Source organism: Exserohilum turcica (assembly GCF_000359705.1).
Source record: "Exserohilum turcica Et28A unplaced genomic scaffold SETTUscaffold_1, whole genome shotgun sequence".
Lineage (NCBI taxonomy): Eukaryota > Fungi > Ascomycota > Dothideomycetes > Pleosporales > Pleosporaceae > Exserohilum > Exserohilum turcicum.
The window spans coordinates 2614028-2641488 of NW_007359914.1; the positions used below are offsets into that span (position 1 = coordinate 2614028).

The window sequence follows — 27461 nt, forward strand, 5'->3', positions numbered from 1 at the left end:
TGATAGACTGCTCAAAAGCAGCCTTAAAGGCTGGTAGGAAGGTTTCCTTGCTAATATAGTGGGTGCGGTTGCGTGCCAAGCCTGAAACAGCGTCGCCATACTTGCGCTTCAACGGCGAGAAGCAGGCGACGTCAAGGGGCTGCAACAGGTGAGACGAGTGTGGAGGCATGCAGAGAAGAATAATATTCTTCTCCTTGCAAAGATCTTGAAAATCGATAGAGCAGTGGCTCTCATGGCCGTCGATAATGAGCAGTCGATACCCACCCACAGTATGCCTCTTTGTATGGGTATCAAAGTGCTCTAACCAGGCAAGACCAAGCTAATTATTCGTCTAGCCATTAGGACTGACTTCAAGAACCTAGTTAGCAGGCAAATCCTCAAACTAGACGTTGATAAGCACCTTGCCCGCAAAGACAACAAAGGGTGGTATCTGGCGACCTGATGCGCCCACGCCTTAGATCACAGTAACCCACTCGCGGTTGCCTGGCTGTATCCGCTTCTTTTTCCCATATCCTTCTGAGCCTGTGATTAATAACTATGATAAAATCTTGCCCATTATAAAGCCAGTTTCGTCAAAGTTGTAGATATCGTCGTCCACAATACCCCACTTCTGCCTTGTCGCCTGGACTAAGTCAAACCAGCGCTGGATAGCTACTGGGTCCTCGCAGGCGGCTCGCTGGTGATTATAGGGACGGCTCCAGCGCGTACGGAGCTCAGCAGTCCGCCTAACAAAGTTGTCAACCCAGTTCTTGCCAACAGGGTTGCCACCACGCTCCTCTAACAGTTTATCGGCCATTGCTCGAACCTCAGCCTTTGTAGGCGCAAATCCTCGCGCAGACTCTTCAAGAATACGCCTAACAATAGCCTCCTCTTCTAGCTTATTCAAGCGCTTTAAATTTAGTTCGCAGTCGCGTCGAGAGTGTCTTCCAGCGCGTTGGTAAAATAAAGTTATTCGAGGGACGCTATAGATCTTAGCAGCACGTTTAACACTCTTTACACGTTAGGAATTAATATTAGAAATAGCAAGTTAGATATCAGCTTCAGAAAAAGTTTGTTGAATCTGATGTGGTTAAGACATAACGCGTTGTAGTATGAACGTCGACGCGCTGGTGGGGAGGTGTCCGCTCGCTTGGGGTGTCCGCTCGCTTATGAACCACGTTATTACATTTAACAAACTCCTATTCTCAATATACATACACATACAACACATACACCATGCCGTCCATCGCCGAACTACCCCACCGCCGCCTCTACATCCTCGATGCCTCGTTATCCTCATCCAACCATTCTGCCGGGCGCATCCTATCCTGCCACACAGACGGCAGCTCCCTACAACCCATCATATCAGGGCTATCCACACTGCCCGACGGGCTCGCCATCGACCACGCTACAAACAGCATGTGGTGGACCAACATGGGCAGCGCGCTATCCAGCAACAGCGGCAGCATCGAGACAGCGTCGCTAGACGGATCGTAGCGTCGCGTAGTCGTAAAACCGGGATCCATCGGCGTCTGGACGCCCAAGCAAATCACGCTCGCAGCCCACAGCCGCACGCTGTACTGGTGCGACAGAGAAGGCATGAAGGTGATGCGCATGCCGCTGGATACCGAGGACCCCGAAATTCTGATATCGACGGGAGACCCACACGCCGCAGCAGATGCATGCGAGACCCGGAACTGGTGCGTGGGTATTGCGGTCGACGAGCGCAGAGGCTGGCTCTACTGGACGCAAAAGGGCGCGTCAAAGGGGAACGCAGGCGCCATTTTGCGGGCGCGGATTGAGAAGCCTGCTGTGAAAGAGACGCTGTTTGAGGCGCTCCCCGAACCTATTGATCTGGAGCTCGATGTTGAGAACGCTGTGTTGTACTGGACGGACCGTGGGGATCCGCCGAGGGGGAATACGCTGAATAGGGCGTTTGTCGGGGGCGGCGAGGAGCCTGTGGGTGCAGTTGAGATTCTTGCGAGCAGGTTCCACGAGACGATTGGTCTTGCGTTGGACTTGGAGAGTAGTGTTGCGTATGTGAGTGATTTGGCTGGCGGCGTGTATGCGGTTGATTTGCAAACGCGGAAGAAGAAGGTTTTGTTTCCTGAATTGGGCGATTTGACTGGAATTGCGCTTGTGTAGATACTTGGTTGTAAATGTCATATCTATAATCTGCAATTGAAGCGTGAATGCGAACGTTAGGACGACTGGTGGATGAGCTGGGTCCATATCAGCAAGCCACATAAGCCTCAAAGGGAAAAGCAAACGAAGAAAAAGCAAAAAAGAAAAGCTTAAAACGACTGCTTTATTACAAGGAATACCATTAATGCACTCATCTAGCCGCTGCTGAGCTATCTGAGAACATCCCTACACACTCCCTCCCCTTCCTCACCTCCACGCTACACCAGTGTCCTCAAAAACTTCTCCAAACTCAACCCTAGATTCACGACAAAGTCCCACTGGGTATTGCCGCAAAAGAAGCGAGTCCAAATTTTCAAGACGGCAAGACCAACTGCATAAGGCTCACTGGGTAATATTAAACCGTGATCACTCTCCTCGACATCTTCAAAGTCAATTACTGCATATGCTTCCTTGATTATGCAGCGCACCCAGTGCAGTATGTGACGCTCCGACCGAGACAGCATCTCTTCGCGAAAAGGCTTGGGAATCGAGCAGAGCCATTTTCCGAGAAAGATGGCGCACTCGAAGCTCGATATGGCGTGCTGCACACTCCAGAAAAAGGCTTGGCTGCGAGCAACGCGATCTATTCCCAGCCTGACCGGGATACTAAGCGCATGCGTAGAGTATAGTAGCGCTGAGAGGAGATTATCGTTGCGCTCAATGTCTGGAAGCTGCGTGAGGCCGGCTGCGATTAGATCTGTGTCACGTGATGCGAGATGGCGGTGCGGTCCTATGTTCAGTGACAGGCGCACATAGGCTACTACAAGAAGTGCGCTTGATGTGAATGGGATGGGCCTTGCAGTTTAGCATCACTATCGAAAATAATTAAAGCGCCTCCCTACGTACCCACTCTCGTTGTTAGGATCCAACATGGATTCGGGCGTTTGTTGCCAAAGCGAAGTCCACGCACGAAGAGCACGACCAATCACGCGCATTTCAGTGACGGAAATGGTTGCTGGCGAAGCTGCAGGCAACGACAGCTCGCGCACAATCTGGATCCGTTGCAGAATTGCATGCAACAAGATATAGTTTCCAATGGGGCTAGGAATGGGATGAACTTGCTCTGCGAACTGTCAGTGTCTGCATTGCCTCAAACAAGCAAGGCTGGGCGACTTGCCTTCGTTTGTAGAGCTTTGGAGCAGTATGGACAAGGCTTGCTGGAACCCCATTTGTTCTTCTCTTCCATCGCGTTGCAGAGCCATCCATTGTGCAGCACTGCTGGCTTGCCACTCTGGTGTGCAGCAGGGAAGCCGTAGGTGTAGCTCGCTGCTCCAAAGCATTGGATTCGAGTTGTATGCGACGCTGTGTACGTTGATGTAGCAGAACGAGACCAACTTTGTGCGTCTGGAAGACTCGCATTGGGCCCAATTGTCCCACATGGCCGATCGGGAAGTCGAACCGTTGAGGCGCGTCTCTTCTTCTTCAAAGCCAACATCTCGAAGCACCTGGATTAGTAATCCTCGGAGTGCAAAAGATTGCTGCAACAGGCCTACTCTTTCCCATGTCGCGAAACCCACCAAAATAAGCAGTGTCTTGATCATATCAAGAGGCGCCCAAGGCCCTGAGCATCTTGGCGTAGGTGGTGTTTCTGGTGAATTGATAGTCGAAACAACCAAAGCCAGAGTCTGGGGGCTAAAGTGCGACTCTTCCTGGCGAAGACGCTCAAACACCATGGCTTTCGACACGTTAAACAAACGCTCCGCGCTCCTTCGTTCAAAGCAATACTGTGCCCCAGCAGCGCACATGGCCAAAGTCAGTTCCAGGGGTGAACATGACGGGCTGTAAGTTGGGTTGTGTATAAAAGGAAAGTGTGAATGGAATCCGCCAAAGAAAGCGGTAATGTAGCGAGTGAGCGTGTGCCGGGAGGGGATCTCGAAATTTGTTATAGGAGCGGGAAAGCTTCCAAGCACTGATACCAAGAAGTTCCGATGGTCTTCGGTGACGTTGTAAGTTCCGTTTCTGGTTCTTTGATTGTCGGCGTCTAATCAACATGTCATCAGCATGGCTGCCCTCGATCGCGGTGCGCTTGACTTACCGCCATCTGCATGCGACTTGAGATTCACCTGGTCATCAGCTGGGGCCGATGGCAGCCATGTACTAAAGGGCGTGCCAATATCATCAGGGCCCGGTGACTGCGACGCTTCGGGCTCGCGAGAAGGCCGTCTGGGCTCCTGGTGATGCTCGCCAAGGCGCATCCAATCGAAATCATACTCGGGCGTCCACTGAGCTGACAGGCCCACGCCGTCGATGAAATTAACAAAGTCTCGAAAGTCCTCCAACCCCTCGTCCTGACAGGGAGGCGGTTGGGGCAGGTCTGTCATCTTTGTCAGCAGGCTACTCCATCTGACGCATGGTTTTCCTCGACACAACACCACGACATACCCGTGGTCATCAAATGCGAATGGTCATGTTGAAATGGCGGGGCCGCGGCGTCCAAGCCCAGATGATTTGGGTGGACCTGTGGGACGAGGCGCGAGTGTGCGGCGACTGTGCTGGGGACGCCCAGGCCGTTGGAAGCAGGATGATGGCCGTTCAACGGTTCCTGCTGCTGCTGCTGCTGCTGCTGCTGTTGCGGCTGCTGTTGCGGCTGCTGTTGCGGCTGCGCCCCTATTGCTGTCGCGACTTCAGTCGAGCAGGCTGACGCGGGACTGCCAGCATGGTGCGTTATGCGCCAATGCCGGGTGAGCAGGTCGCGTCGCGTGAAGGCTGCGCCGCATCGACACGAGTAGGGCTTCTCTCTGGTATCTAGAGCATGGATCAGCCACTGTAACTCGTTTCTAAGCAGCGTCGTTGCATTGGAGACACCGACGCGTTCGGAGGTGACGAGTCAGGTGTTCTGCTCGCTTGAAGCTCCTGGAGCAATGGCTACAGATGTGGGTGAGTTTGTGCATCTGGCAACGAGTGTTGGAGAGAGGTTGGAGCCGCGTGGGTCTTAACAATAATCCCCCGTTGGGCCGCAGTCGGGAACGTTGTGCTCGGCGGCTTGGCGGTGAACGCCTGCGGGGTACATGGGCGTCTACTCCAAAAAAAAACACCGCCCACGACCTGATAGCGGTGACTGCTGCTGCGTGGCGAGGCGACTGGCTTTCACTCGGCACATGTGTATGTTTGCAACATGGCGGCGCTGGCGAGATCGAGAATGCTTCCTGGTGTCGCCGTCGTGACAGGCGCCGGAGGGACTGGTACGTTGGCGGCCCGGCTCACGTGACACACCCACTGGCGGCATGCTCATCACGTGCAGGCATCGGGGCAGCCGTCGCCAGGGGCTTTGCGCGCTCAGGCTGCTCCAGACTCGCCATCACCGACATCAACCCAACCACGCTGGCCCAGACCAAGCATGACATCCTGCGCATTAACCCATCGGCCGACGTCTTCGAGCGCGCCGTCGACATCGCCGACGAAGGCTTCGTCGACGCCTTCCACGACGGCGTCTTCGCCCGCTTCCAGAGGCTCGACTACGGCGTCAACTGCGCGGGCGTCCTGGGAGGCGACGTGGTCAAAGCAGTCGACATGACGACTGACCACTTCGACCGCCTCAATGCCATCAACTACAAGGGCGTGTGGCTGAGCTGCCGTGCTCAGCTGCGGAGCATGCTGAAACAGGAGCCTCTGGAAGAGCATCCCAAGCAGCGAGGCGCCATCGTCAGCATCGCCAGCCAGCTTGGAATCGTGGCGAGACCCGGCGCCGGTCGGTTGATTGAATGCCCGAGCCCCTGTGGAAATCGCTGACCAAAACGGATAGCGGCCTACTGTGCGTCCAAAGCGGCCATCATCAACATGACACGCGCAAACGCCATCGACTACTCAGGCGACGCCATACGAGTCAACTGCGTGTGTCCAGGCGTCATTGAGACTCCCATGACTACCACTTCGCCAGCCATGGTCGAGGCCCTGAAGCCCGCCATCGCCATTGCGCCCATGAACAGAATGGGCACGCCGGACGAAGTCGCCGACGCCGTCCTCTTTCTGTGTTCGTCTCAGTCGTCTTTCATTCAGGGGCATGCGCTTGTTGTGGATGGCGGCTATACCATCAATTAGTCTAGCTGCGTGCGAAACAGTAAGATTCGTAGCATTTGTTGCACCCAAGTATCTATTATATATATACACTCCCAGTCTGATCAATTTTTACGGCCTCACAGCTTAGTAGCAAGCTTCGATTCTGGCTCATTTCTCCCAATCTCCCTCCAGTTATTTGCAGACTCCCACGCAAACGCAGCGTCCAGTATCTTTTGCTCCTGCCACAAGCCTCCCACCAGCTGCATCCCCACTGGCAACTTGACACTGGCATCTACCCCCGAAGGCGCAAACCCCACGGGAAGTGACAGGGCCGGGTGGCCTGTTACGTCAAAGATGGCCGTGTTGATGGTGATGCCCATGCTAGGCTTCAGCGCATCCATAGGCGCATCTCCTCGCTTCCAGTCCACGTTTGGCGGCGCTACGAAAGGTGTTGTGGGCATGATCATGACATCGTATTCCTGGAACAGCTTTTCGTACGAATCGCGCAGTTGCTGCGCCACGTTCATTGTTTTTGCGTACAGCCCCGGATAGCTCTGCATGAGCGAAAGCCCGTTGATCATGGTATTCTTTGTCGATGGGAACAGCTTCTGGAACGACTCGTCTGTCCAGGGCTGACGCGCTGCTTCGTAGGCTGTTGAGAAGAGGCCTCTTCGTCCATGTGCGTATCCCAGCATACCGAGAGTACCAGCGATGCGTGACTGGATAGTCCAGATGGCGGGTCCCTCCAGATGGAGCGGCAAAGAAACCTCTTCGACGGTGGCTCCGAGTAGTTGGAAAGTTTCTGCAGCTCTGAGGACAGTTTCTCGCACCTCTTCTTGGATGATCCTATGCTCGACGCCTTCTTTGAGGACACCGATCTTGAGTCCGGCGACAGACCCTTGAAGATGTTGCGCATATTGCATTGATCCATGTAGTGGTGCACCAAGTGTACGATCGTCGTAATCATCCCTTCCGCTGATGGCATCTAGGCACAAAGCCACGTCTCGGACATTTCTTGCAATGGGTCCAGCATGGTCGCTAATCGCATCACCACTAGACAATCCAGTATATGGGACCAGTCCATGAGTAGGCTTCAGTCCTACGCCTTTATTCTCATTAGCTACAGTTACGCAATACGTGATAGCCATAGACTTACAGCCACAGAAAGAAGCCGGGACGCGGATACTTCCTCCTTGATCAGCACCAATTGCAAGGTCGACGAGTCCTGCACCAACAACAGCCGAGCCACCAGACGTGCTTCCGCCAGCCGAAAATCCCTCTGCATGCGGGTTGTGCACAGTACCTTGCGCAGAAGTGAATGAAGAAGTCGAGTTGCAGAAGTTCTCGCATATTGTCGTCCCCACGATATCAGCACCAGCATCCAGTGCTCGTCTGACCACAGTGGCATCCGATTCAGGAGTCCATGGCGGGATGGCGTCAGTCCCAAAGAATTGCGGCACCCCAGCAACCGCAATGTTGTCTTTGAGACAAAGCGTTTTGCCCCGGAGTAAAGTCCCTTGGGAATTGCCACGGATGAAGAACTTGTGAGCCCAAGCGTTGCCGAAATCTTGCTCGTCGGGCGAAGGTCGATAAATTCGCTCTCGTGGATATCTCTCAGTATCGGTATATGCTACGTAGTCTGGCAAGTCGAGTACGTGCTTGGCAACATCATGTACAGCTGCCAGGAGTTGGTGGTAGTCGCGTGATTCCTTGGCTGTTATGCCACTTGTCACGCCGATGGTGGCCAGAACTGACTCGACGTCACCATCAGCCACAGTATCCTCACTACACTTGTTAGTACATGGCGAACTAGCAAACTGGGTGCATCCATCCGAACCTTGTGGGCGAGTCAAAAAATACAGACATGGTTAGCTAAGGATGTAACCGTGAGATGGTTGAGGGTGCCTGGTGTTCTGCGGCTGGTGTGCAATTATAGCCCGTTGTTGCTTTGGCTGTGAAGTCTCCGGTGCGTTGTTCAACACAAACTCACTTTACGTACAACGTAACCAATAGCGTGCAGTTGGACTTGGAGTTCAATAGTCTTTTGAAAAATGGTATTGCGATGGCCTCTCCAACGACCCCAACTCGCGGCGCGCACGGCAAAGTGGGTGCCGACACTAGTTTTCCTAGTAGGAGTTTGTTAGCAATTCTTTACAAAGCTGATAAATTAGTGCACCGCTTGGATGCTTAGCCTATCCGCGCGTCTGCAACAACGTACCTCAACAGGAGGTTCAAAATCTCCAACTTGGGGAGATTAGATGGACGAGATGCGTTTGGTTTTGTGTTTTTGCAACCATGGACCCGGCATTTCCCGTGCATGTGCGGCATGAGTATTTAACGGCCGGGTCACGGGGTCCGTAGCCCCAGAGTAGGCCCTATTCTCTGAGTAAATTCTTTTTTATACCTTGTAGCTGAGCAAAAGCATCGCGGTACTCCAAACCGACCACACCTCTTCCCGAGCAAAACGGAGGTAAGAATGACCTCATTTCCGCACCATCACGTGCGCACCATCCATCCCCTAGCATCCTGCAGTCAAGAGGCATGGTGTGTTTCCCAGTTCTTCTCCTATGTGCTCTAGTTGCTCGCACATGCCCTATCCGCAGTCTTCTATTCATTATAATAAGAACTCGCCTCAGAGCATATGAATGATATTACCACCGTTCCCGATCGGGGGCACACTGCACGCGCTTCTCCGCCACAGCCGCTGTAGTCGGGCGGGGCCGCATGCACACGCTCTTCTCCCGCTTACGCTTACACGATATCGGCGGCGCATCAGCGTCGCTGCGTTGATTCCGCGGATGTCAATTGGAGACGTGGGGATTCTGGAGTTGGAGGTTGGAGAGGACCCAATCCGCGATAAGATACGCGAGGGGTTGGCGGCAGGGGCGGTCCTGGACGAAAAGCACGGGCCACCATCGACTGTCCCGTTCGTGACTCTGGCCAGGTACCCCGCGATCAAGCCAGTCTCCTCGTACGGCTCAGACAAGCATCATGGCAACTAAAGTATGCTTCCGGAATAGCCGGTCCACCCAACTAAATTTCTACTCCGCAGTCTACGTGGCTGTGGACAACAAGCCCCCCCAAGAACAAAAAGCAACAGCCGCATTACTCGCAAGCATCACGTCTCCCCCAACCTTATAAGCAAAGACACAATGGGCAAGAAGCGCGTCCTCATCTCGTACGGCGTGGATGTAGACGCAGTATGCGGCTGGCTGGGTTCCTATGGCGGCGAGGATAGCAGCAACGACATCAGCCGCGGGGTCTTTGCAGGCACTGTCGGTACCCAGCGTCTGCTGAAGATGTTCAAGAAATACGACATCAAGACGACGTGGTTTATTCCAGGCCACAGTCTCGAGACATTTCCCGAAGACATGGCTGCCGTGCGCGACGCAGGCCATGAAATCGGGCTGCACGGCTATAGCCACGAAAACCCCACCGACATGACTATCGACCAGCAGAGAGACATTCTCGACAAGACATATCGCATGCTGACCGAATTCGCGGGGAAGCCTCCGCGAGGCAGTGTGGCTCCTTGGTATGCATGCTTTTTGAGTTTCTCCAAGTATATAGGACTTGCTAATCGCAAAAAAAAGGTGGGAAACTAGCCGCGAGGGAGCAGAGCTACTCCTCTCTTACGGCATCGAGTATGACCACAGCATGAGCCATCACGACTGCCAGCCCTACTATCTGCGGACTGGCGACCAGTGGACCAAGATTGACTACAAGAAGACGGCCGAAGAATGGATGAAGCCGCTCGTTGCAGGTCAAGACACGGGTCTTGTTGAGATTCCTGCTAATTGGTATCTTGATGTAAGAGAGTTGCCATGAGTCAGTTTGATATTGACTAACCTTGGATTTCCTTCTTAGGACTTGCCACCGCACATGTTTATCAAAAAGGCTGCAAACAGCCATGGCTTTGTCAACGCACGCGACACGGAAGATTTGTGGAGAGACCACTTTGACTATTTCTACCGCGAGTACGACGAGTTTATCTTCGTAAGTTTGTCGATAATTCATCGCAGACCGAGATTAGCCATGCAGGTCTAGCTAATGCACGAAACAGCCTATCACCATCCACCCCGATGTATCTGGCCGCCCCCATTTGCTGCTGATGCACGAGAGATTGATTGAGCATTTCAAGAAGCATGAAGGCGTCGAGTTTGTGACCATGGAGCAAATGGTAGATGAGTTCAAGAAGAAGAATGCTCCGCCCAAGGGAGCGCTGCTTCCAGCCGCGCCGGGACTAATGTTGAAGAAGTAGATTGCGATACGTGAGGGCTGTTCATATGATAACGATTATGCATTCTTACGATTTCAGAAACTTTCATTTCGAATCTATGCCTCTGCTTTGATGACACACGCACTGGGTGTAAACCCTAAGTAGTCTCCGCCACACTTACACACATACCTAGCCATCTCGCCATTCCCCACTACAGAGCGTCGCCAAAACCCACCCGTACCCAAACTCCCGGAACCCTCTTATCAGTCCAAAAGCAAAAGTATGAAGAGAAAAAGCAACTCCTACCCCAAACTGAACTACCGGCACTCAAGAACCGCACCTGCAGTTCGCGCCCCACTGTTCGCCATAGCGGTACTTTTTCGTTCATCGGGAAAAACGCCCGTTAAACCCACTGGCATCCCCTGGATCCCTGCACGATCTGCAAACTACTAGCGAATCACGCTGCGGCTGCTATCAGCTCGGAGCTATGTACATACTAAGTAGAACTAAGTAGCATATCCACCTACGTACGTGTGTGTGTTGTGTGTGTGTGTGTGTATGTATGTATGTATGTAGTTTGGAGGGATGATGAGAGAGTTGGAGTAAGCTGGTGATCGGGTAATCTACTCGCCACGACACGGCACTGGAGTAGGATGGTGGTGGCTCTGGTTGTGCTGGATTGGTTTGATGGTGAAGGTTGAGTATTTTGATGTATATTTCACTTTTCCGTTTTATGCAATTGCAAAAGATGGCTTGTTGGACTTGTATTTTGAGGAGGCTTGTGGTGTTGGGAAGTAAGTTTGTGTTTATTCCCGATGAACATATTAGTATATCGTCAATTGATAAGAAAAAGAGCTTACTTGACAAACCTTATCTACCTTGGCTCACTCACAATCACCATGACCACCAACCTCTTTCGCTCGCTTGCTCGCTCGCTCACGATAAACAAAGTCTCTAACCCCCCAAAAAAAACCACCACATACATCCAACGTAAGCCTGACGTTATCTCCTGCACCTCCAAAACCGCCAGAGACACCACCACCACTCTAACCACCACCACCATAACTTCCCTTTCCTTTCGCTCCGCCTATTTCCCTTGCCCAGCCCCCCCAAAAAAATAAACGATGACGTCTCCAAAACCTTGTATTCTTCTTAGTATTAGTTTACCCACAACCCCCGGACCCGGACCCGGACCCGTCGTGCCCCCATCATCGGGCGTTTACGGCGATTAATCTGACAGCAGACCCAGCACGCGGGGAGGACGCAGGAAAAAAAAAGATCCCCCCAAAGTTCCAAAGCCAAGATAGTGGGAGGGGGAGTTGGGAGTATCATGGCATAATGATGGTTGTCTCCAATAAAAAACGTAGATAGACACGGCGGGGTGTTGCTCCAAATGGATTTCTTGGTCTCCACATGAGTGGGTGCGTATGTATGTATGTATGTATGTATGTGGGTATGTGGATGCGTGGGTATGTACGTGTACGTGCAAAACCCCCGCCCTCGTCACGCTCATGCTTCTCCCCCGGATTTCTAGTCTTGCACTAGCCGCTAGCAAGATAGCAGGCGCAGCATCACTGCTGATAACAAGCGAAACACGGATGCACGCGAGCGTTATCACACGCGACAGCCGGGTAAGCAGATGCAAGAGGGGGGGAAGGGATAAGCCTTGTTCGAAGGGAGGGGGAGGATCAGCATAAAGGGACGGTGGCCCATGGGTTGTGGGGTTTGGATGGTTATCGGTACTTGCTTTTGCATTGCATTGCTGTGCTGTGCTGTGCTGTGCTGTGCTGTTGCTGGAGCTCTTGATCCAGTCCAGAGTCTCATTTCCGTTACCTTAGCTTACTACTCCACTCCACTCCAGTCTTCAGGAAACGGTACATCCATCCATCCATACATACACATATATGTACCATATCCCACGCCCACGCCCAAAATGTCCCTCGAGAAAACCGACGACGCCATTGCCCCAGCAGCCGCAGGCCCCACATTCCCAACCCACAACTCAGACAGCAGTCTGAACGACGTGAAGCTGGAATATGAGAACGAAGGCGAGATTTTCAAGCGGGGAGAGGGAATCGAGGATTTCCGGACCGTGTCGTGGATTCATACGAGTATGATTTTGCTGAAGCGTAAGATATTTCCTCTTCCTCCTCCTCCTTCCTGGGTCGTTCACTTCAGCATGGGATGAGATATGACATGCATGGATGTAGACGACTGACAACACCACGCAGTAACCTTCGCCACGGGCGTCCTCACCATCCCATCCGCCATGTACGTCCTAGGCTCGTTCCCAGGCGCCATCAACGTGCTAGGCTGGCAAGGCATCAACACGTGGGGCGCTCTAGTCTTGGGCCAATTCCGCATGCGCCATCCAGGCTGCCATTCCATCGCCGACATGGGGATGCTGGTCGGCGGCCCCATTATCCGCGAGCTCTGCGGCATCTTGTTCCTGGTTGCTTTTCTGATTGCCGCGGCGTCGGGCATGGTGGGCGTGTCGACGGCGCTGAATGCACTGTCCGAACACGCGCTGTGTACGAATTACTTTTCCATTATCGCGGCGCTCATGGTGGCGCTGTGTGCGAGTGTGAGGAAATTCGAGAAGATTGCGTGGATTACCTGGGTCGGGTTTGGGTCCATTTTTGTCGCGGTTTTTATTGTCGTGTAAGTCCTCTTTCAACTTCCTCACTGCCCAAAGACGTAATTACTTACACGACTCCCAGCGTCGGCGTCACAACGCGCGACCGCCCAGCCGCAGCTCCGCAAACAGGTCCATATGACTTTGGCTACCATGTCTTCAACAGTCCCACATTCGCCGCTGGCATCACAGCTTCAAGCACTATTTTCTGCTCTGGAGCCGGCACGCCCGCTTTCCTGCCCGTCGTGTCGGAAATGCGGAACCCGCGGCACTACCGGCGGGCGGTGCTCTGGTGCATGGGCTTTGTCACGGCGTCGTACCTGTCGCTGAGTCTGGTCGTGTACAAGTATTGCGGCAAGTGGGTTGCTTCGCCTTCGCTGGGCAGCGCTGGGCCGACCGTCAAGAAGATTGCTTACGGGATTGGTATTATTGGACTGCTCGTCAGTGGCGCTCTCTACGTCCACGTCAGCGCCAAATACATTTTTGTGCGCATTCTGAGAAAGTCGAGACACCTCCAGGCCAATACGGCTATCCATTGGGGGACGTGGCTGAGCTGTGTGGGCGCCACCGCCATTACCAGTTTCCTGATTGCGTCTGGAGTGCCCATCTTCAACTATCTGTTGAGTCTTGCGGGAAGTATTGCCTTTGCTCCTCTGGCCCTGGGCTGTCCGGGTTGGCTATGGATCTACGATCATCCAAACCACTGGAAGGGCAACATATGGCAGAAGATCATGTACCTGCTGCACGTCATTCTTGTTGGCCTGGCCATCTTCCTCACGATAGGAGGTACATATGGCGTTATTGTGCAGATCAATGACGCGTACAAGAACAAGCTGATTGATTCGGCCTTTTCGTGCGCTGATAACAGCAACTCTTCCTAGTTGTCTTAGTAATGTATTTCTATATGCGAAATATTACAAGTATATTGTTCATTACATTTGTGGCTTATAGCACAGATTGCCATGTCTTAATCTTGTTATGCAATACGCTTTCGTACGTGTCTTTCTCGGGACGGTTCAGACAACAGACTTTTGCTTGGCTATCAAGCCAATGCGCTCGAGCATCCAGGCAGTGCAGTTGATGAGACCGTAAAAAAGCATGGGTATCACGCCAAAGAACAAGTTTCCGAGAATGCCTCTGCGCATAATGGTCTCTGCCAACTCTGTTCTTGTAATCTCGGGAGCAACGTCGCTCTTAAACGGACCCACTAGCCTGTAAAAGGTCACAAAGCTAGCACCAAATGCGTACACGAGCACCACTTTCAGGCCATGCATGTTGTACAACTCCCGTAACCCTGGGGCGCCGCCAAAGTCTTTGGCTAGCGTACTCATGTAGGCACTGTGATCGACTCCGTATTGGATACGCGACGACTCTTTGGCCAGGAGATGGTAATGCGGAGGGTCAGTAGGCAGTTGCATTCGGTTCGTGATGAGTGCTGTCCACCACATGGCTTGCTGTTCGGCAATGGGTGGGATAGCGCCAACGCCTGGCCGCACGAACCCGATAAAAGATATGGTTGGGTCCCGCGGTGAGACAATATTGCGGACGGTGGCGTCAGATGAGGTTGGGTACGAAGGATCAAGAAAGTAGAAAGATTGCTTGTAGCCAGTGCAGTAGACTACACAGTTGGGGCGCACATCAATACTCTTCATGCGCCGCCAGTCTTTGCGGTCTGGCCGCTTTTCGAAAACGACCCTGCCAGACTCATCAATTCGTTCAGGGAACGTGCAGGTATCGACCCATTTCTTCGACTGTGCGTCTTCGGGTGGATCAACGTAGCCATTGCCCAAGAAAGCAAGGGGGTGTTTTTCTTGGTATGGCCTGTTCAAGTACGGCATGGCTTTGCTGCTCTTGTTGAGGAAGACGAAGGCTCTGCCTAAGCGGTCATGCGGCAGTGCGCCAACGTGTTGACTGCTTCATGTCAGTAACGCCAAGGACCCCGGAGGAGAGCAGTACTTCATGCCTGCCTGGGTGCCCGTCAGGAACCATAAGACACGCTTGATGACAAAGTCTGAAACAAACCAGCGGAAGCGGCTTGCGGCTATGGCGCGGTGGACGTAGGCAGTTTCAAAGAGATTGGTGATGAGGCCGTCAATGGGCAGGCCACCCTTGAACTGCTTGCCAAAAACCTTGAATCGAGAGAGGGCCTTTGGAAAGGAGAGGAATCCGGTTCTGAAACACATGGTGACAGAATTGGCGTCGCCTTTCATGGCCTCGTATGCAATGTCTGGACATGTCAGCGGGTGCGTGGGCACTGAATCAAAGGCATACCCATGGCAGTCTCTCCACAGCCTAGAATGAGTATGTCTTTGCCGGTAAGCTGGGCGCGCTTCTTGTACTGAGACGAGTGGAAGACTTCGCCTCTGACATTTTCTATGCCGGGAATGGTGGGAATGTTGGGCTCCACATGCAGCCCCGTGCAGATAGCCACGTGAGAGCAGTCAAAGGTACGCTCCTTTCCGTTGCTGCGGCTGTCGACATAGGTGAGGCGGTGTCTCCAGCGCTGCTCGGGAGACTTTTCGAGTAGCTCAATCTTGCTAACTCTACAGCCCATCTTCATGCGCGGCTCGAGGTCGAACCTGTCGACATAGGCCTGCAGGTACTCAACATACTGGGGCAGAGAGATGTGGTCTGGGGCAGAGAGGGGAAAGCGGTGGTCTGAAAAGGTAGTGAGCTGCTTGGAAGACACGAGCTCGGCATTTTCATAGGCACGATAGTGAAAGGTGCCGCCAATATGGTTTTCGCTGGGTGGCGTGAGCTGGTGGTCGGGGTCATGGAGACAGGCACTTACGCCTCGAACAAGACGGCCTCGATGGGCCGGTCGGGGGTCGAGGCTTCCAGCAGCGTCTTGAGGGTGGTCAGTCCGCCCGGGCTTGATAGAGTTAGTGGTTGGGTATAGATGGTGGCTGGAGGTGGTGGCAAAGGGGGACGTACCCAGCGCCGACGACGGCAATGCGCATGGCAGGGGGTTTGTCGGCCATTGTGAGTGCGTGCCCAGGACGGGCGGTAGATTGAACAGTGAGTGTGTAGTGTGTAGTATGTAGTAGGTGTGGACCAGGCGTTCCGGAACCCGCGGGGCCAAAGTCGCCGCGCCAATCAGCGGGCGGGGGTCTTGGCGATGACTTCAAGACACGCCATGTTTGGGCGGGCGTGTCGGATGCCGAGGAAGCGGTGGCATTTGCGTGTGTGCTGCGTTGTTGCGCGACACGACAAGCAGAAGCGGCGCGTCTGGGCTGGGCTGATGGCGTGCACTGCACTGCATTGCTTCACTCGCACTCGCAACCACAACCAGCCCAGCCAGCTGCAACCATCTCCTCCACCTGCCGCCCTCATGGCGCTCCCACGCCAACGTCAACGCGTCGCCATTGTTGGCTCGGGGCTCGCTGGCCTCGCTAGCGCTTATCTCGTCGCCCACGACGCCCGCCAGCAGTACGCAGTCCAGGTTTTCGAGTCGGTACGTGCTCTCCACGCAAAAAGAGACGGGATCCAACAACAGCACGGCGGTGCATCGCCAGCCCTCGTGGGCGGCGTCTTGAGGCCCCCCAGCTGCTGACGGCCTCTGCTGCCAGGGCCAATCGCTCTCTCTCGATGCCGCCTCGTTCGCCGTGCCCAAGCCCACCGGCCACGGCTCCGACCGCGTCGATCTGCCCATGCGCGCCTTTGCGGGCGGCTACTACAGAAACCTCCAGCGCCTGTACGACCACCTGGGCGTCCGCTACCGCCAGCAGCCGTTTCTGTTCGACTTTGTCCACGGGCATGCCGCCTACTTCACCCATGCCTCGAATCTGCACCGCCTGCCCCCGCGCCCCGCCCCCGTCGCCCGCCTGCGCCATGTCGCACAGCTGCTGTGCCTGGCCGTGGCCTACGCATGGTTCGCCCTGTGCTGCTTCTTGGTTGCGCCCGCCCGCGGGGAGACGCTGCAGCAGTACCTGCGCCGCACGCACACGCCCGACCTCTTTGTCACGTGGTATCTGCTGCCGCTGCTGTCGAGCGTCTCGACGTGCCCGCACACGGCCCTGCTGGCCTTTCCCGCCAGCGACATTGTAGGATACAAGCGCGACACCCACGGCGCTCCCCATTACACCGTCTCCGAGGGCGTGGCCGCCGTCCAGGCGCGGCTGGCCAGCGGCCTCGACGTCACGCTCAATGCCACCATTACCGCCGTCGAGCCCTGCGACAAGGGTGTCAGGATATCATGGACACAGGGTCCTGGCCCCGGTGCCGACACGCACACAGAGCGCTTTGATAGGGTTGTTCTCGCCGTCGCCCCAGACGTCGTTGGCCGCATCTTTAGGCCGCTCGAGCATCACATGTGCCGCATTCCCACGGCCCTGGTCGAGAGTGTCGTGCACACCGACTACTCGGTCCTGCGCGCCAGCAACGCCCCCAAGCCTGGCAACAAGAACGCACAGCTCATCCGCCTCAATACGTGCACACAGCAAACGCCCAAGACCGAGTCGCATCACGTGCAGCCTTGTGGCGCCATCGTCACGACCTGCCCTTACACGCCTCTTGACGCTGCCCACACGCTCCACAGTGCCCGTTTCACACGCGTCCTGCGCACCCCGGAGAGCCAGCGCATCGTCAATGCCATGTTCGCTTCGGAGCCTCTCTCCTGTCCGGACGACAAGGCGGTGCCTTTGTGGCGAAACGGCGACGATAATGTGTGGCTCGTGGGTGGCTGGTGCTGGGATGGCATGGTTCTTCTCGAAGGCTGCGTCGTATCAGCCATGCGCGTGGCTGAGGCCTTTGGCGTCACAGTGCCCTGGCGGCCCTAAGACGCACCATGGGCTGGCTACCTGTGAATGTACATAGTGTGTAAACTAGTAGAACATAGTATACCTCTCCAAACAGTTGCATATTACAGTACCAAGCATGAACGGTGTGCCAGCCCCTCCGAGTCATGGCGTTGTAATGCAGCCGGATTGATGACTAGCGGCTCCACAAACGCCGTGCCCCAAACTGTCCCAGCGAACCTCTGCCATGAACAACCCAATCAACCCCGCCACATTGGCACACCATGCGGCCAATCCTCTCCTCTGCATTCTAGCTAATCGTCGGCTTCATCATGGCGAATGTCCTGCATCCCACTCTCCGTGGCCCCGACCCACTCCCTCAGGCCTTCGTCAGCATCCTAATGGACGCTCCCCGATCCGCCCAGGCATTGGGGCTATTTGTAGCCCTGACCCTGCTCTGGCTTTTCAACGGCCGACGATCAAATTTAGACCACAAATCATCCGTCTACGGCCTGCACCATGGCCGACTACACCTGCAGGTCCCGGCCGCCATGTGGATGAACATGGGCTACTGGAGAGACGCCGGCGCCAAGCCCAGGCTTAGTGAAGCTTGTCGCCGCCTTCTCGAAGCTGTTTTGCGCGAAGCCGGGTTGGTGCAGCACTCAGACACTCGGAAAGCGCCGCGCCCTACGAGATGCTTGGTCGATGTCGGCATTGGCTGCGGCGACCAGTCCATCTGCCTCATGAGCGACAGGCCTGTGCGGCCCAGCGACACCGAGTGGTGGCATCCAAGCACCAGTGCCGTCGAGTTTGATTACTACGTTGGCATTACCAATGACGCCGTTCAGGCTCGCTATGCCGGTGAGCGCATCGACGAGTTAAAGCGCACCATGCAGACATTGCATGAGTCACATGACAGCAGCATCGCCGTAGCCTGCGCCGATGCCGCTGCCCCAGCTTCCTGGGACGACCAGCTCCGCACGCAGATCCACACTGCCAGAAGCAAATCAGACGAGTGTTGGGTTCTAGCCCTAGATACCGCGTACCACTTTTCGCCCTCGCGCTGGCCGCTGATCCATCACGTGCACACCCAACTCGGCGCCTCTTTCATGGCCTTTGACCTGTGTCTCTCGCCGTCAGCCACACTTGCACAGAAAACTCTGCTCCGATTGTTGACGACGCTTATGGGTGCCCCGTGGGCCAACTTTGTCACGCCGGATGAGTACCGCCAGAAACTGGTGGATATTGGATATCCCGAGGAGCTGATTAGTGTCAAGGACATTTCCCAACATGTCTTCACGCCACTTGCTGAATTTCTCGAGCAGCAGGACCAAAGACTAAAGATGTTGGGCTTAGGAATAGGTAGTTTCAGTGTGGCTCGAACCATGTTCAAGTGGTGGGGAAGCAGCGGTCTTGTTCGAGGAGTCATCATCGTAGCCAAGAATCCGTAGTCAAATCCAATCACCATCTCTCCCAACAACATTTTCTCACCTCTAATCTTTCCCGAATATAGTAATAAATAACTCACCTACTCTAGAAATTATGTAGTAATACGAAATGTGGCTTCCCTAATCACCCAATAGCACATTGTACAATTACTCAATCAGTGTTCTAGCACATACTACAAATCTTGACCTTTTCAACCTATCATAGTGGAAGTTGTTAGGTAACATGGTAAAGAAGAGAATGTTCGCTTATAAGAGTAGAGAGAGGGGGGGAAGAGTATATAAAGAGCGAAATCCTACTCTTGTTTTGTTTTCTCTTCACTACTCTCAAGACATACTATCAAGACGTACTACTAGTATTACTACTACTACTACTACTACTACTACTACACTACTACTACTACTACTACTACTACTACTACTACTACTACTACTACTACTACTACTACGACGACGACGACGACGACGACGACGACAACAACAACGAAGAAAGGGCTCACCGAAGCCCAAAAGTCCTTTCTCAATAACGCTGAAAATCTCAAGAATCCCTTGAGTATACTTTCGCTTCGTCGCCCTTCTTCTTCTTCCTCTTCCTCTTCCTCTCTTCATCACCACCACAACCACAACCACCACCACAACCAAGAAGAAGAAGAAGAAGAAGAAGACGAAGATTCCAAGCCACACTATGCCGAACCAGGGATCCAGCTTGTTCCCTGCGGCCACGTCTTCGGCGCCAGATGCATTACCAAGTGGCTTGAAGAAAACATTTCGTGTCCGCTGTGTCGCCGCGAGCTTTTCCCCTGCCAGCCGTGCGATGAAGCCGTGTTTTGGGCCATGGTTAGGAGGCACGAGGAGCGGAGGCGGGAGGACGAGGAGAGGAGGATGAGGGAGACGGATAGATTGATGAGGGAGGCGTATTGGTATTAGGGTCTTGTTATTCTTGTTCTTGTTCTTGTTCTTGTTTATACTTTCTTTCATCATTATTTTTTTACTTTTTTTACTTTTTTCTACACCGATTTTATGATTTTACTTGCTTGCTTTGCGCATAGTCTATAGTGCTTTTCTCGTAGTAATACTAATTCTTATTATAATGCCAATGCTTATTATATTACAAAGTCTGGTAATAACAGAGTATAATGCCTGCTACTCACACTCGCAATCTACATCCCCCTTGACTTGCCATCATCATCATCACACCACCTGACTCGTCGCAAGCCTATGCGTGCATCACTAAAAAAACTATATTCCGACGCTAACATGGCAGCTTACGATTGCAAGATACGGATCTTCTAGTGTGCGGCATGTGACTACGTGACACATGGCCAATAGCAGGGCGTGGAAGCAGCGAATAAACTTTTAGGGGCCCTAGGTAGCAAGGGTGTTTCGGCCTTGGGGGTGTCTTGTACATATATGAGACAATGACTACTAATGATTTTTCTCGGAATGACGCAAATTTGCGGCAAGATAGCGAGTAAAGGAAATTGGGAATGCGAGCGAAGGGGCCCCGAGGGGGGGAGACGGGGGACGGCGCAAAGGCCTGGAACTTGCATAGGGGGGGGGAGGGGCATGGTTCAGGCGGAAGCATGCTATCAGAGCCAGACTAGTACAAGTAGACATGAGAAGGGGACATTTTACTGCTATTACCAAGGGGACGTGCAGAGCTTCAAATCTTGCAGTCTCCATGGGACCCGCATATGCAAAACATGCAGAGGGGGCGCGTTTTCCACGTGCTGCGGGCAGAAGTCGATCCGTAGGCAGAGACTAGGGGGCGCGTAGTATGTATATGACATACGTAGACAGGCACATGTAAGCCCGTCGTCATAGAGCCGTCTAGTGTGTGGTTCGACCGAGGGATGGTTAGGTGAAACTTGTCGGGCGGCCACGGTACAACATCGGAGATTTGCCCGGTTGGGGGTCGATCTGGAGCATGGGAGGATGGCCTTGGGAGAACGTGCTTGCCACGTGTGTATGGAGCACCCGCGGTGCGCTCTCGATTGGGGCGCGGGCTAGCTGGCGCGAGGCAGGCAGAGACAGGTGTCCAAGAGTCGTGGCTGGCCCGACGCAGAGATGAGGGCGTCGAACAGAAGAAAACACGGCTGCCGCGCAGGGCCTGACTCGGGGCGCCGTGTTCTGGGCTGAATGGGAAATGCGCCACTTCGCTTGCAGCGGGAACCCATGTTCTGTAGGCCCCTAACCGGAAGGCGGCCTACACAGCGGCTTGTTTCAGGGCTCGGTGCTGCGCCCGGGTCAGCATGGCGGGCTCTGGACGGACTGGGACGGGCACTGTGGACAGTAGGAAAAAACCAGCGGCGGCCGGGCCTTGGCTGTCAGCACCATATCGTCGGCAAGTCCGCAGCAGCAGCAGCCACGATGACATACTCGATGGCGGGGAGTCGTTGGGCGAGGCAGCGGCGTGCTGGGGGGAGCTGGGGCAGCTGGGGGGAGCTGGGCGAGTGACCTGGGCACGCCCTGGAGGAGGCATTTCTTTCTTTTTTTTTGCGTGCGTGGATGCTCCCTGACGGACGACTTTGGGGGGGGGGGGGTGGTGGCAGCATGGGCGGTGGTGGGTGTGATTGGGGAGGAGAGGCGTGGTGGGGGCAAGGATGGCAGGCTAGGGCGGGCTAGCGTGGGAGTGTTCCGCGTCGGCCCGCGTGGGCAGCAGCCAATCAGCGGGCGGGCAGCAGCGCCTCCGCCATTGCACATGGCCACGGTGCTAATACACTAAACTCTGAATCCCGAAGACCCGTCAGCCCATGTCGCATGGCCTGCAGGGCCACAGCACCCTCCCCCGGGCACTGCCAGATAGGCGTCTACGGTACGCTCAACGGGCATGGTGCATGACACTGCCCATGGCGCGGACCACGGTGCTGGAAGGCCGCCCTATTTGGCTTTATCTACGTCGACTCGCTCCTGTGGTGGAGACATGGCATCCTGACTCCCGTGGCAGCCAAACCCCCTCGCACCCACCGACTGCCTGGCCAGCACGGCACTGCTACGCTCTGCTACGCTCTGCTACGCTCTGCTACGCTCTGCTACGCTCTGCTACGCTCTGCTACTCTCTGCAACGCTCTGCTCCGGTATGCCGTGAGGACGGCCACGCCCAACATCCATCATGGCGGGAACCACTACCACCGATCGCTTCCACATCATCAACGGCAAGCAGCTCGCCCTGCTCATCGCGCCTCTCATCTGCTTCGTGGCTGCCTGCGCCGCCGTCGCCGCAAGATGGTACACGCGCAGCGTGCGCAGGATCAACACCGTCAGCGAGGATGCCCTGATGCTGGCCGCCCTGGTACGAACAGCTGCATGCATGCATGCCCGTCCCGCCCGCGCCCTGCTAACACGCCCACCAGGCCATGAGCTTCGTCGTAGTCACCATGGTCTACGTCCTCGTCTTCCTGGGCGGCGAGGGCTTGACAAGCGACCAGATAAGGGCCGACCCGACCAAGAACTTTGATGTCGTGCAGCGCTTCTGGCTGCGGGTGCGTAGAGCTGAAACAGGCGGGGGAACGAGGCCACAGCATCGCTAACCGCCGTCCAGATGCAGTTTGCCCTCGACATTTGCTGGGCCACGTCGATTGCAACCGTCCAAATCGCCTTTGCCAAGGCCTACGTTCGCCTGTACGAGCGCAAGCGCGTCGCCCAGATCGGCTGCTGGATTTCCATTGGCCTCATCGCCATCTGGTACATCTGGTCCCTGGCCGGCTGGATCAGCATGTGCCATCCGCCCGGCGAGTGCAAGCTGCAGAGCAAAAAGTCGTGCATCATCATCGGCTCCCTGCACGTCTTCTTCAACAGCGTCGTCCTCTTCGCCCCCGTGCCCGCCGTTCTGGCAGCCGACCTGTCGGCCAAGAAAAGGGGCTCTGTCATGATCTTGTTTCTCCTCGGATGCTTGTAAGTCCAGGCGTGCAGCACCTGACCGCCGCCCGCTTACTAACACCCACCAGCTGCACCATCCTCGCCGTACTCCGCATTGACTGCGCAATCAACGTATTCGGCGATGTCACCCAGGATCCCATCGGCGCGTCCTGGTGGCGCGTCTGCTTCTCGCCCATTGAAGTCGCCGTGGGCATCATCTGCTGCTGCGTCCCCAACGTCCGCTCACTGCCCGCTTGGCGCCGCACTTCGCCCATTGGGGGCAACGAAAACCACGGCCTGCGTCGCCTCAAGTTCCGCACAACCAGCAGCGGCTCTTCGACGTCCAATCTCAACGAGCCTTCGCAATGGATGCCCCACGCCTCGAAACCACAAGCGGCCGCATTCGTCACGCTGACCAACGAGTCAGACAGTCTGGAAAGAACGGCATCGCTCGGCGCAAACGAAATTAAGGTTACCAAAGAGTACAACCTCGATCGGCTGTGATTTTCGCCCGTGCTCGTATTGGGAATACGACCTTGGGCAGTTCAGGAGCAGTTCAAGAAGGAGGCGTTGTTAAAAGATAGTGCATGTGGGGAACATGTAGCTATAGATTCAGATTTGTTTCTTCAAGCACTGTCTGTAATCATGGTTGCGGATCGACATACCTCGGGAAGGGCCGCGGCAACACGTGAGAATGACGTCACCACCCACGGTCATCTTTGCCATTTTCCGCCAGCACATCTCTGCTCATCACTACCACTGCCACCACCGCGCGGCCCGAACCAGCCATGGCCCCGCAACCGAATCCCCGCATCGCCTCCCTCCTGCGCTATACCTACCAAGCGAACATGATCTTCTTCGCTGGTTTCGCGACGTGGTACTTTCTAAAAAGTCCAGAGCACAAAGCACCAAAACCTCTGCGCCAGCGAGTGGATCATTCACCAACAAACCAATCTTGAAGGGGTGAATGCGCTGAGAAGAAGATGGATTAGGTGGATTGGATGTATGTTATTATGAGGAATTAGGCGTTGAGCGCATTATACCATTCTGGGTTTGATTAAGAGAGTTTATTGCGAGAGGTTTTTAAGAAGGTTTATTAAGAGAAGGATTAGGAAGAAGAGGGGTCAAGAGGATGTTTGTAATACATGGAGAGTTTCACGATTAATGCAAAAGTTGCAAGACAGTGGTATGCTGTCCTTGCAACGGGTTTTTAATCATGCCAGTTATTTGTCTAATCCAATTTACAGAATGCTTGACTTGACAGATATCACTCATGTTGTCTATGCGGACATTCTGACAATGCCTCTGTGGCGTAGGCATTTATACTACGGAAACACGAGGAATTGTTGCGTATCCAACAACCATCTGGAGGACCATCTGCATGAGACAACACGCTCTTGTGTACTGCAAGTTTACGGTGATTATGATTATGATTATCGACTGCGAGTTTACAGCTTCTAACATACAAAACCACGCATACTTGCGCACTATTCTCGTTGTACGAAATCGTCGACCATTCACGTGACAGTGGTGAGGCCATTTGCGCAACTTAGTACCCACATGCCCGCCTTACCCATTGCCGATCTTACCCAAAGCAAGGGTACTATGTCGAATGCGTATTCCATACGCCTTTTATAAGTCAACATGAATTTTCATTCGAGCATTCAATACCGTTCTCGTCTTGTATAGTAATGTTCTACCCACAACTGCACGTCAGGAGACGCAAACTAGGTATGCGATCCGCCCAACATCATTCCACCATGCCTGCACTACTACCCAAGCAGCTTAAGAGCACTTACACTGTCCATTTCCCACAGCGCCGTTTCCCAATGCTCACCTCCTCCCTTCAAACACACCATGCACCACCCATCACACCACTCCTCACACCACCCCCCACGCCTTCTCCTCCCCTTAACCACCCTCCTCGACCTCAGTATCTCCCTCACCCTCGTCGCCCTCTTCACCGCATCCTACACCCACCACTTCCGCACCATCCTCTGGCAAACGGGCGGGACCCAAGGCTGGAACTCTGATCCCCAACAACGCATATACGACTACGCGAATTACCGCTCCATCCCGCCTATCCCGCTCCTCTGGGACGAAAAGTCCGTCTGGTTCATTGATTGCAGTACCCTTCCTATACGCTATGGGTATCACGGAATATAAACTGATACTAGTAAAAACAACAGTTCATCACTAGAACACCTCAGCCTCGCTGTTACTATACTCTTCACATGCGTCCTCCGCGCGCGGCTGAATACGCTTAAAAGCCACACTTTGGATCTCTATGCTGCGCTCGCTACAAACGCTCTCTACGATGCGCTCCTTGCTGCCCTCTGCATCGCTAGCGCGGTCCTGCAGTCTGCACCCGACTTGTCTGACCCTGAACACCTCAGCGCTTCGCCTTGGTATCTGGAGCGCGGCTGCGCAGATGTGTGTGTTTGTGCGAGATCGGCGTGTCGTGTTATGAGGGCTTCGTATGGTGTTGCTGTTTTTGCAGCGTAAGTTTTTGAATTTTCGTTTTTTATCTTTTCTTTTCTTTTTTCGAACTTGCATGTGTTTTGTCTTGTTTGCTTCTCAGGAGCGAGCTTCTCAGGCTGATACTCGGGATTTTTTCTGCTAGGATGTGGTTTTGTGCGCGCTGCGGCGTTACCTGCGTGTATGCTGCGTATCGGTTGGGGAGAGATCATCAGGCCAGGGATGGCGTGGGGTGTGGGTGTGATGAATATATTTGAAGCGCACGCGGAGTTGGGGGTGTTGTTGGATAACGGGCGTTGTTATGGCCTGATGAAGTCATACTGTTCTGATGCATCAAGGCTGGTATGAATGCTATTAAAACTGGTTTCGGGAACAAGGACGCTGGTCAAGCGGGTTTTTCGAAATGATTGTATGTCGTGGATAGGCGTTAGGGGAACATGAAACTGGGCTTTGATGAATGTAGCGCTGTTCATATGCTGCTGAAAACTGGCGTGGATTGTTCATCATAGGGCATTGGATAGATCTTCTAGCGATTGACGCAATCACACGAAAAAGGCATGTCTGTTGTTTGCTACATAAGAGCTGAGTAATAGATTGCGTACTGTATCTGTTCTCTCTACTTGTGAGCGAGGCGGGTGATAGGAGGCTTTTCAACTTTGTCGGTGTATTTTTTTCGAGAAAAAAAAGTGATACCTAGTTTCAATGGGCGTGATAGGATCAGATCAGAGAATTCATGTGTATATCTCATGCTCCAACAACAAATGTACTCTGCCGCAATAAAAGAGCTGTGAGTGAAAAGACAGTGAAAAGACACAAAGTACCAACGCCATCCACGTCATCCACGCCGTCCCTTCGACCCCATTGCCCCAGACGCATTTTTATGCGTATGCCACAGCATCTGCAACCCAAGATATCAGCCCACCACTGTACATACTTCTCCATCTAGTCACTATTCCCCATCATCAACTCCTTTTTACGTTGCACTACCATCACTCACACATATCCCTACCGACTTCCCACTTCCATTGTTCTGCTCAAGTACCCCGTTTTCGGATACTTTTGAAATAACTGCATTTGCGAACATGGGAGTGCTAATCAAGCGCTCCATTGATTATTTCTACTACTCTGCGAAGCTGAAGTTGAAGCTGAACGTCTGAATCTGAAGCTTAAATAGCTACCGCGAGGTGCTGTAAACACTAATCCAACACTTCTCTAACCATCAAAGCCAAGTCTTGATATATATATATATATTTAGGGGGTTTTAAGATGAGTGCTTGTTTTCTTGGTATGCTTCGAATATACGCGTTTGAAGTGGTGGTGTCAGGTACACCCGTAGTGAGTGGGTGAGAAATCAGCGCTATTGGTGGAGATGATGATGTTAGCGAGGTTGAATAGAATGTTGGTGGTTGTATTGAGTATGTTTGTATGTGTTGTAGTTTCTTCTTCTTCTTCTTCTTCTTCTTCTTCTTCTCCTCCTTACCCAGATCAACCTTCTACATTTAGGCAAGTGCAAGAACAAGAGCGATGTCCCAACAAAAGCATCAATGTAAGGTTGCGGTCTGCTGACCTATATCTACCATTAACTAGCCCCACCACAAAGTGCGCGCGACCACAAAGTGCGCGCGCGGCCTCACCAAAACTACCTTAAAAACGAGGCTATAGAGCCACACCAAATAGATATTATCACGATATATTTTGGTGGTGAGATCAATAGGCTTTAATATATATATACAGCTATAGAAATCGAGACGGAGTTCTAATCGCGCGGCCGCGACGCGAGGTTGGAGGTGGTGAGCTTGCAGCACCTCCCTGAGGCTCCTCACCACCTTGAGGCCTCGCGATAGGCTTCTTTTTTTGAGTAGCCTTTGCAGGAGCCATGAAGCTCCTTCTCCTACCCCTTTGAGTAAGTTTTAATAGTCTTTTTGAAGTTT

General features: G+C 53.7%; 11 protein-coding genes across 11 annotated transcripts; 8 read left to right on the forward strand and 3 right to left on the reverse strand.

Annotated features, from left to right (window-relative positions):
• Positions 1-1215: 1215 nt before the first annotated feature.
• Positions 1216-2124, forward strand: SETTUDRAFT_40835 (uncharacterized protein; the record flags this gene model as incomplete). Its single annotated transcript, XM_008022097.1, has 2 exons — positions 1216-1472; positions 1548-2124. The coding sequence occupies 2 exons, from the start codon at positions 1216-1218 to the stop codon at positions 2122-2124; spliced, it is 834 nt and encodes a 277-aa protein (XP_008020288.1).
• A 172-nt stretch (positions 2125-2296) lies between these two features.
• SETTUDRAFT_170678 (uncharacterized protein) lies at positions 2297-5014 on the reverse strand. The gene is made up of 6 exons (XM_008022747.1): positions 4973-5014; positions 4546-4908; positions 4199-4477; positions 3281-4144; positions 3010-3226; positions 2297-2958 (listed from the first exon to the last, which is right to left on the reverse strand). Exons 2-6 carry the CDS (start codon positions 4553-4555, stop codon positions 2382-2384), a joined length of 1947 nt encoding a protein of 648 aa, XP_008020938.1. The 5' UTR covers positions 4556-4908; positions 4973-5014; the 3' UTR covers positions 2297-2381.
• Positions 5015-5290: 276 nt separating this feature from the next.
• Positions 5291-6290, forward strand: SETTUDRAFT_162489 (uncharacterized protein). Its single transcript, XM_008022748.1, has 3 exons — positions 5291-5345; positions 5405-5851; positions 5906-6290. The coding sequence occupies exons 1-3, from the start codon at positions 5303-5305 to the stop codon at positions 6199-6201; spliced, it is 786 nt and encodes a 261-aa protein (XP_008020939.1). The 5' UTR covers positions 5291-5302; the 3' UTR covers positions 6202-6290.
• Positions 6291-6296: 6 nt separating this feature from the next.
• Positions 6297-8075, reverse strand: SETTUDRAFT_178290 (uncharacterized protein; the record flags this gene model as incomplete). The annotated part of the gene is made up of 3 exons (XM_008022749.1): positions 7997-8075; positions 7316-7944; positions 6297-7279 (listed from the first exon to the last, which is right to left on the reverse strand). The coding sequence occupies exons 1-3, from the start codon at positions 8023-8025 to the stop codon at positions 6297-6299; spliced, it is 1641 nt and encodes a 546-aa protein (XP_008020940.1). The 5' UTR covers positions 8026-8075.
• Positions 8076-9311: 1236 nt separating this feature from the next.
• Positions 9312-10438, forward strand: SETTUDRAFT_114035 (uncharacterized protein; the record flags this gene model as incomplete). Its single annotated transcript, XM_008022750.1, has 4 exons — positions 9312-9694; positions 9753-9969; positions 10027-10155; positions 10223-10438. The coding sequence occupies 4 exons, from the start codon at positions 9312-9314 to the stop codon at positions 10418-10420; spliced, it is 927 nt and encodes a 308-aa protein (XP_008020941.1). The 3' UTR covers positions 10421-10438.
• A 1873-nt stretch (positions 10439-12311) lies between these two features.
• On the forward strand, positions 12312-13894 carry SETTUDRAFT_30431 (uncharacterized protein; the record flags this gene model as incomplete). The annotated part of the gene is made up of 3 exons (XM_008022037.1): positions 12312-12507; positions 12610-13039; positions 13099-13894. The coding sequence occupies 3 exons, from the start codon at positions 12312-12314 to the stop codon at positions 13892-13894; spliced, it is 1422 nt and encodes a 473-aa protein (XP_008020228.1).
• A 55-nt stretch (positions 13895-13949) lies between these two features.
• On the reverse strand, positions 13950-16009 carry SETTUDRAFT_162490 (uncharacterized protein). The gene is made up of 5 exons (XM_008022751.1): positions 15948-16009; positions 15805-15885; positions 15285-15757; positions 14970-15240; positions 13950-14924 (listed from the first exon to the last, which is right to left on the reverse strand). Exons 1-5 carry the CDS (start codon positions 15992-15994, stop codon positions 14030-14032), a joined length of 1767 nt encoding a protein of 588 aa, XP_008020942.1. The 5' UTR covers positions 15995-16009; the 3' UTR covers positions 13950-14029.
• Positions 16010-16304: 295 nt separating this feature from the next.
• On the forward strand, positions 16305-17856 carry SETTUDRAFT_162491 (uncharacterized protein). The gene has a single exon (XM_008022752.1). It carries the CDS (start codon positions 16664-16666, stop codon positions 17789-17791), a length of 1128 nt encoding a protein of 375 aa, XP_008020943.1. The 5' UTR covers positions 16305-16663; the 3' UTR covers positions 17792-17856.
• Positions 17857-18246: 390 nt separating this feature from the next.
• Positions 18247-19191, forward strand: SETTUDRAFT_114043 (uncharacterized protein; the record flags this gene model as incomplete). The annotated part of the gene is made up of 1 exon (XM_008022753.1): positions 18247-19191. A coding segment is annotated over exon 1 (891 nt), but the record flags the coding sequence as incomplete, so codon positions are not given.
• A 3115-nt stretch (positions 19192-22306) lies between these two features.
• SETTUDRAFT_85215 (uncharacterized protein) lies at positions 22307-23556 on the forward strand (the record flags this gene model as incomplete). The annotated part of the gene is made up of 4 exons (XM_008022197.1): positions 22307-22486; positions 22548-22676; positions 22736-23088; positions 23142-23556. 4 exons carry the CDS (start codon positions 22307-22309, stop codon positions 23554-23556), a joined length of 1077 nt encoding a protein of 358 aa, XP_008020388.1.
• A 1353-nt stretch (positions 23557-24909) lies between these two features.
• SETTUDRAFT_178296 (uncharacterized protein) lies at positions 24910-26166 on the forward strand (the record flags this gene model as incomplete). Its single annotated transcript, XM_008022754.1, has 3 exons — positions 24910-25157; positions 25242-25553; positions 25676-26166. 3 exons carry the CDS (start codon positions 24910-24912, stop codon positions 25785-25787), a joined length of 672 nt encoding a protein of 223 aa, XP_008020945.1. The 3' UTR covers positions 25788-26166.
• Positions 26167-27461: the final 1295 nt, after the last annotated feature.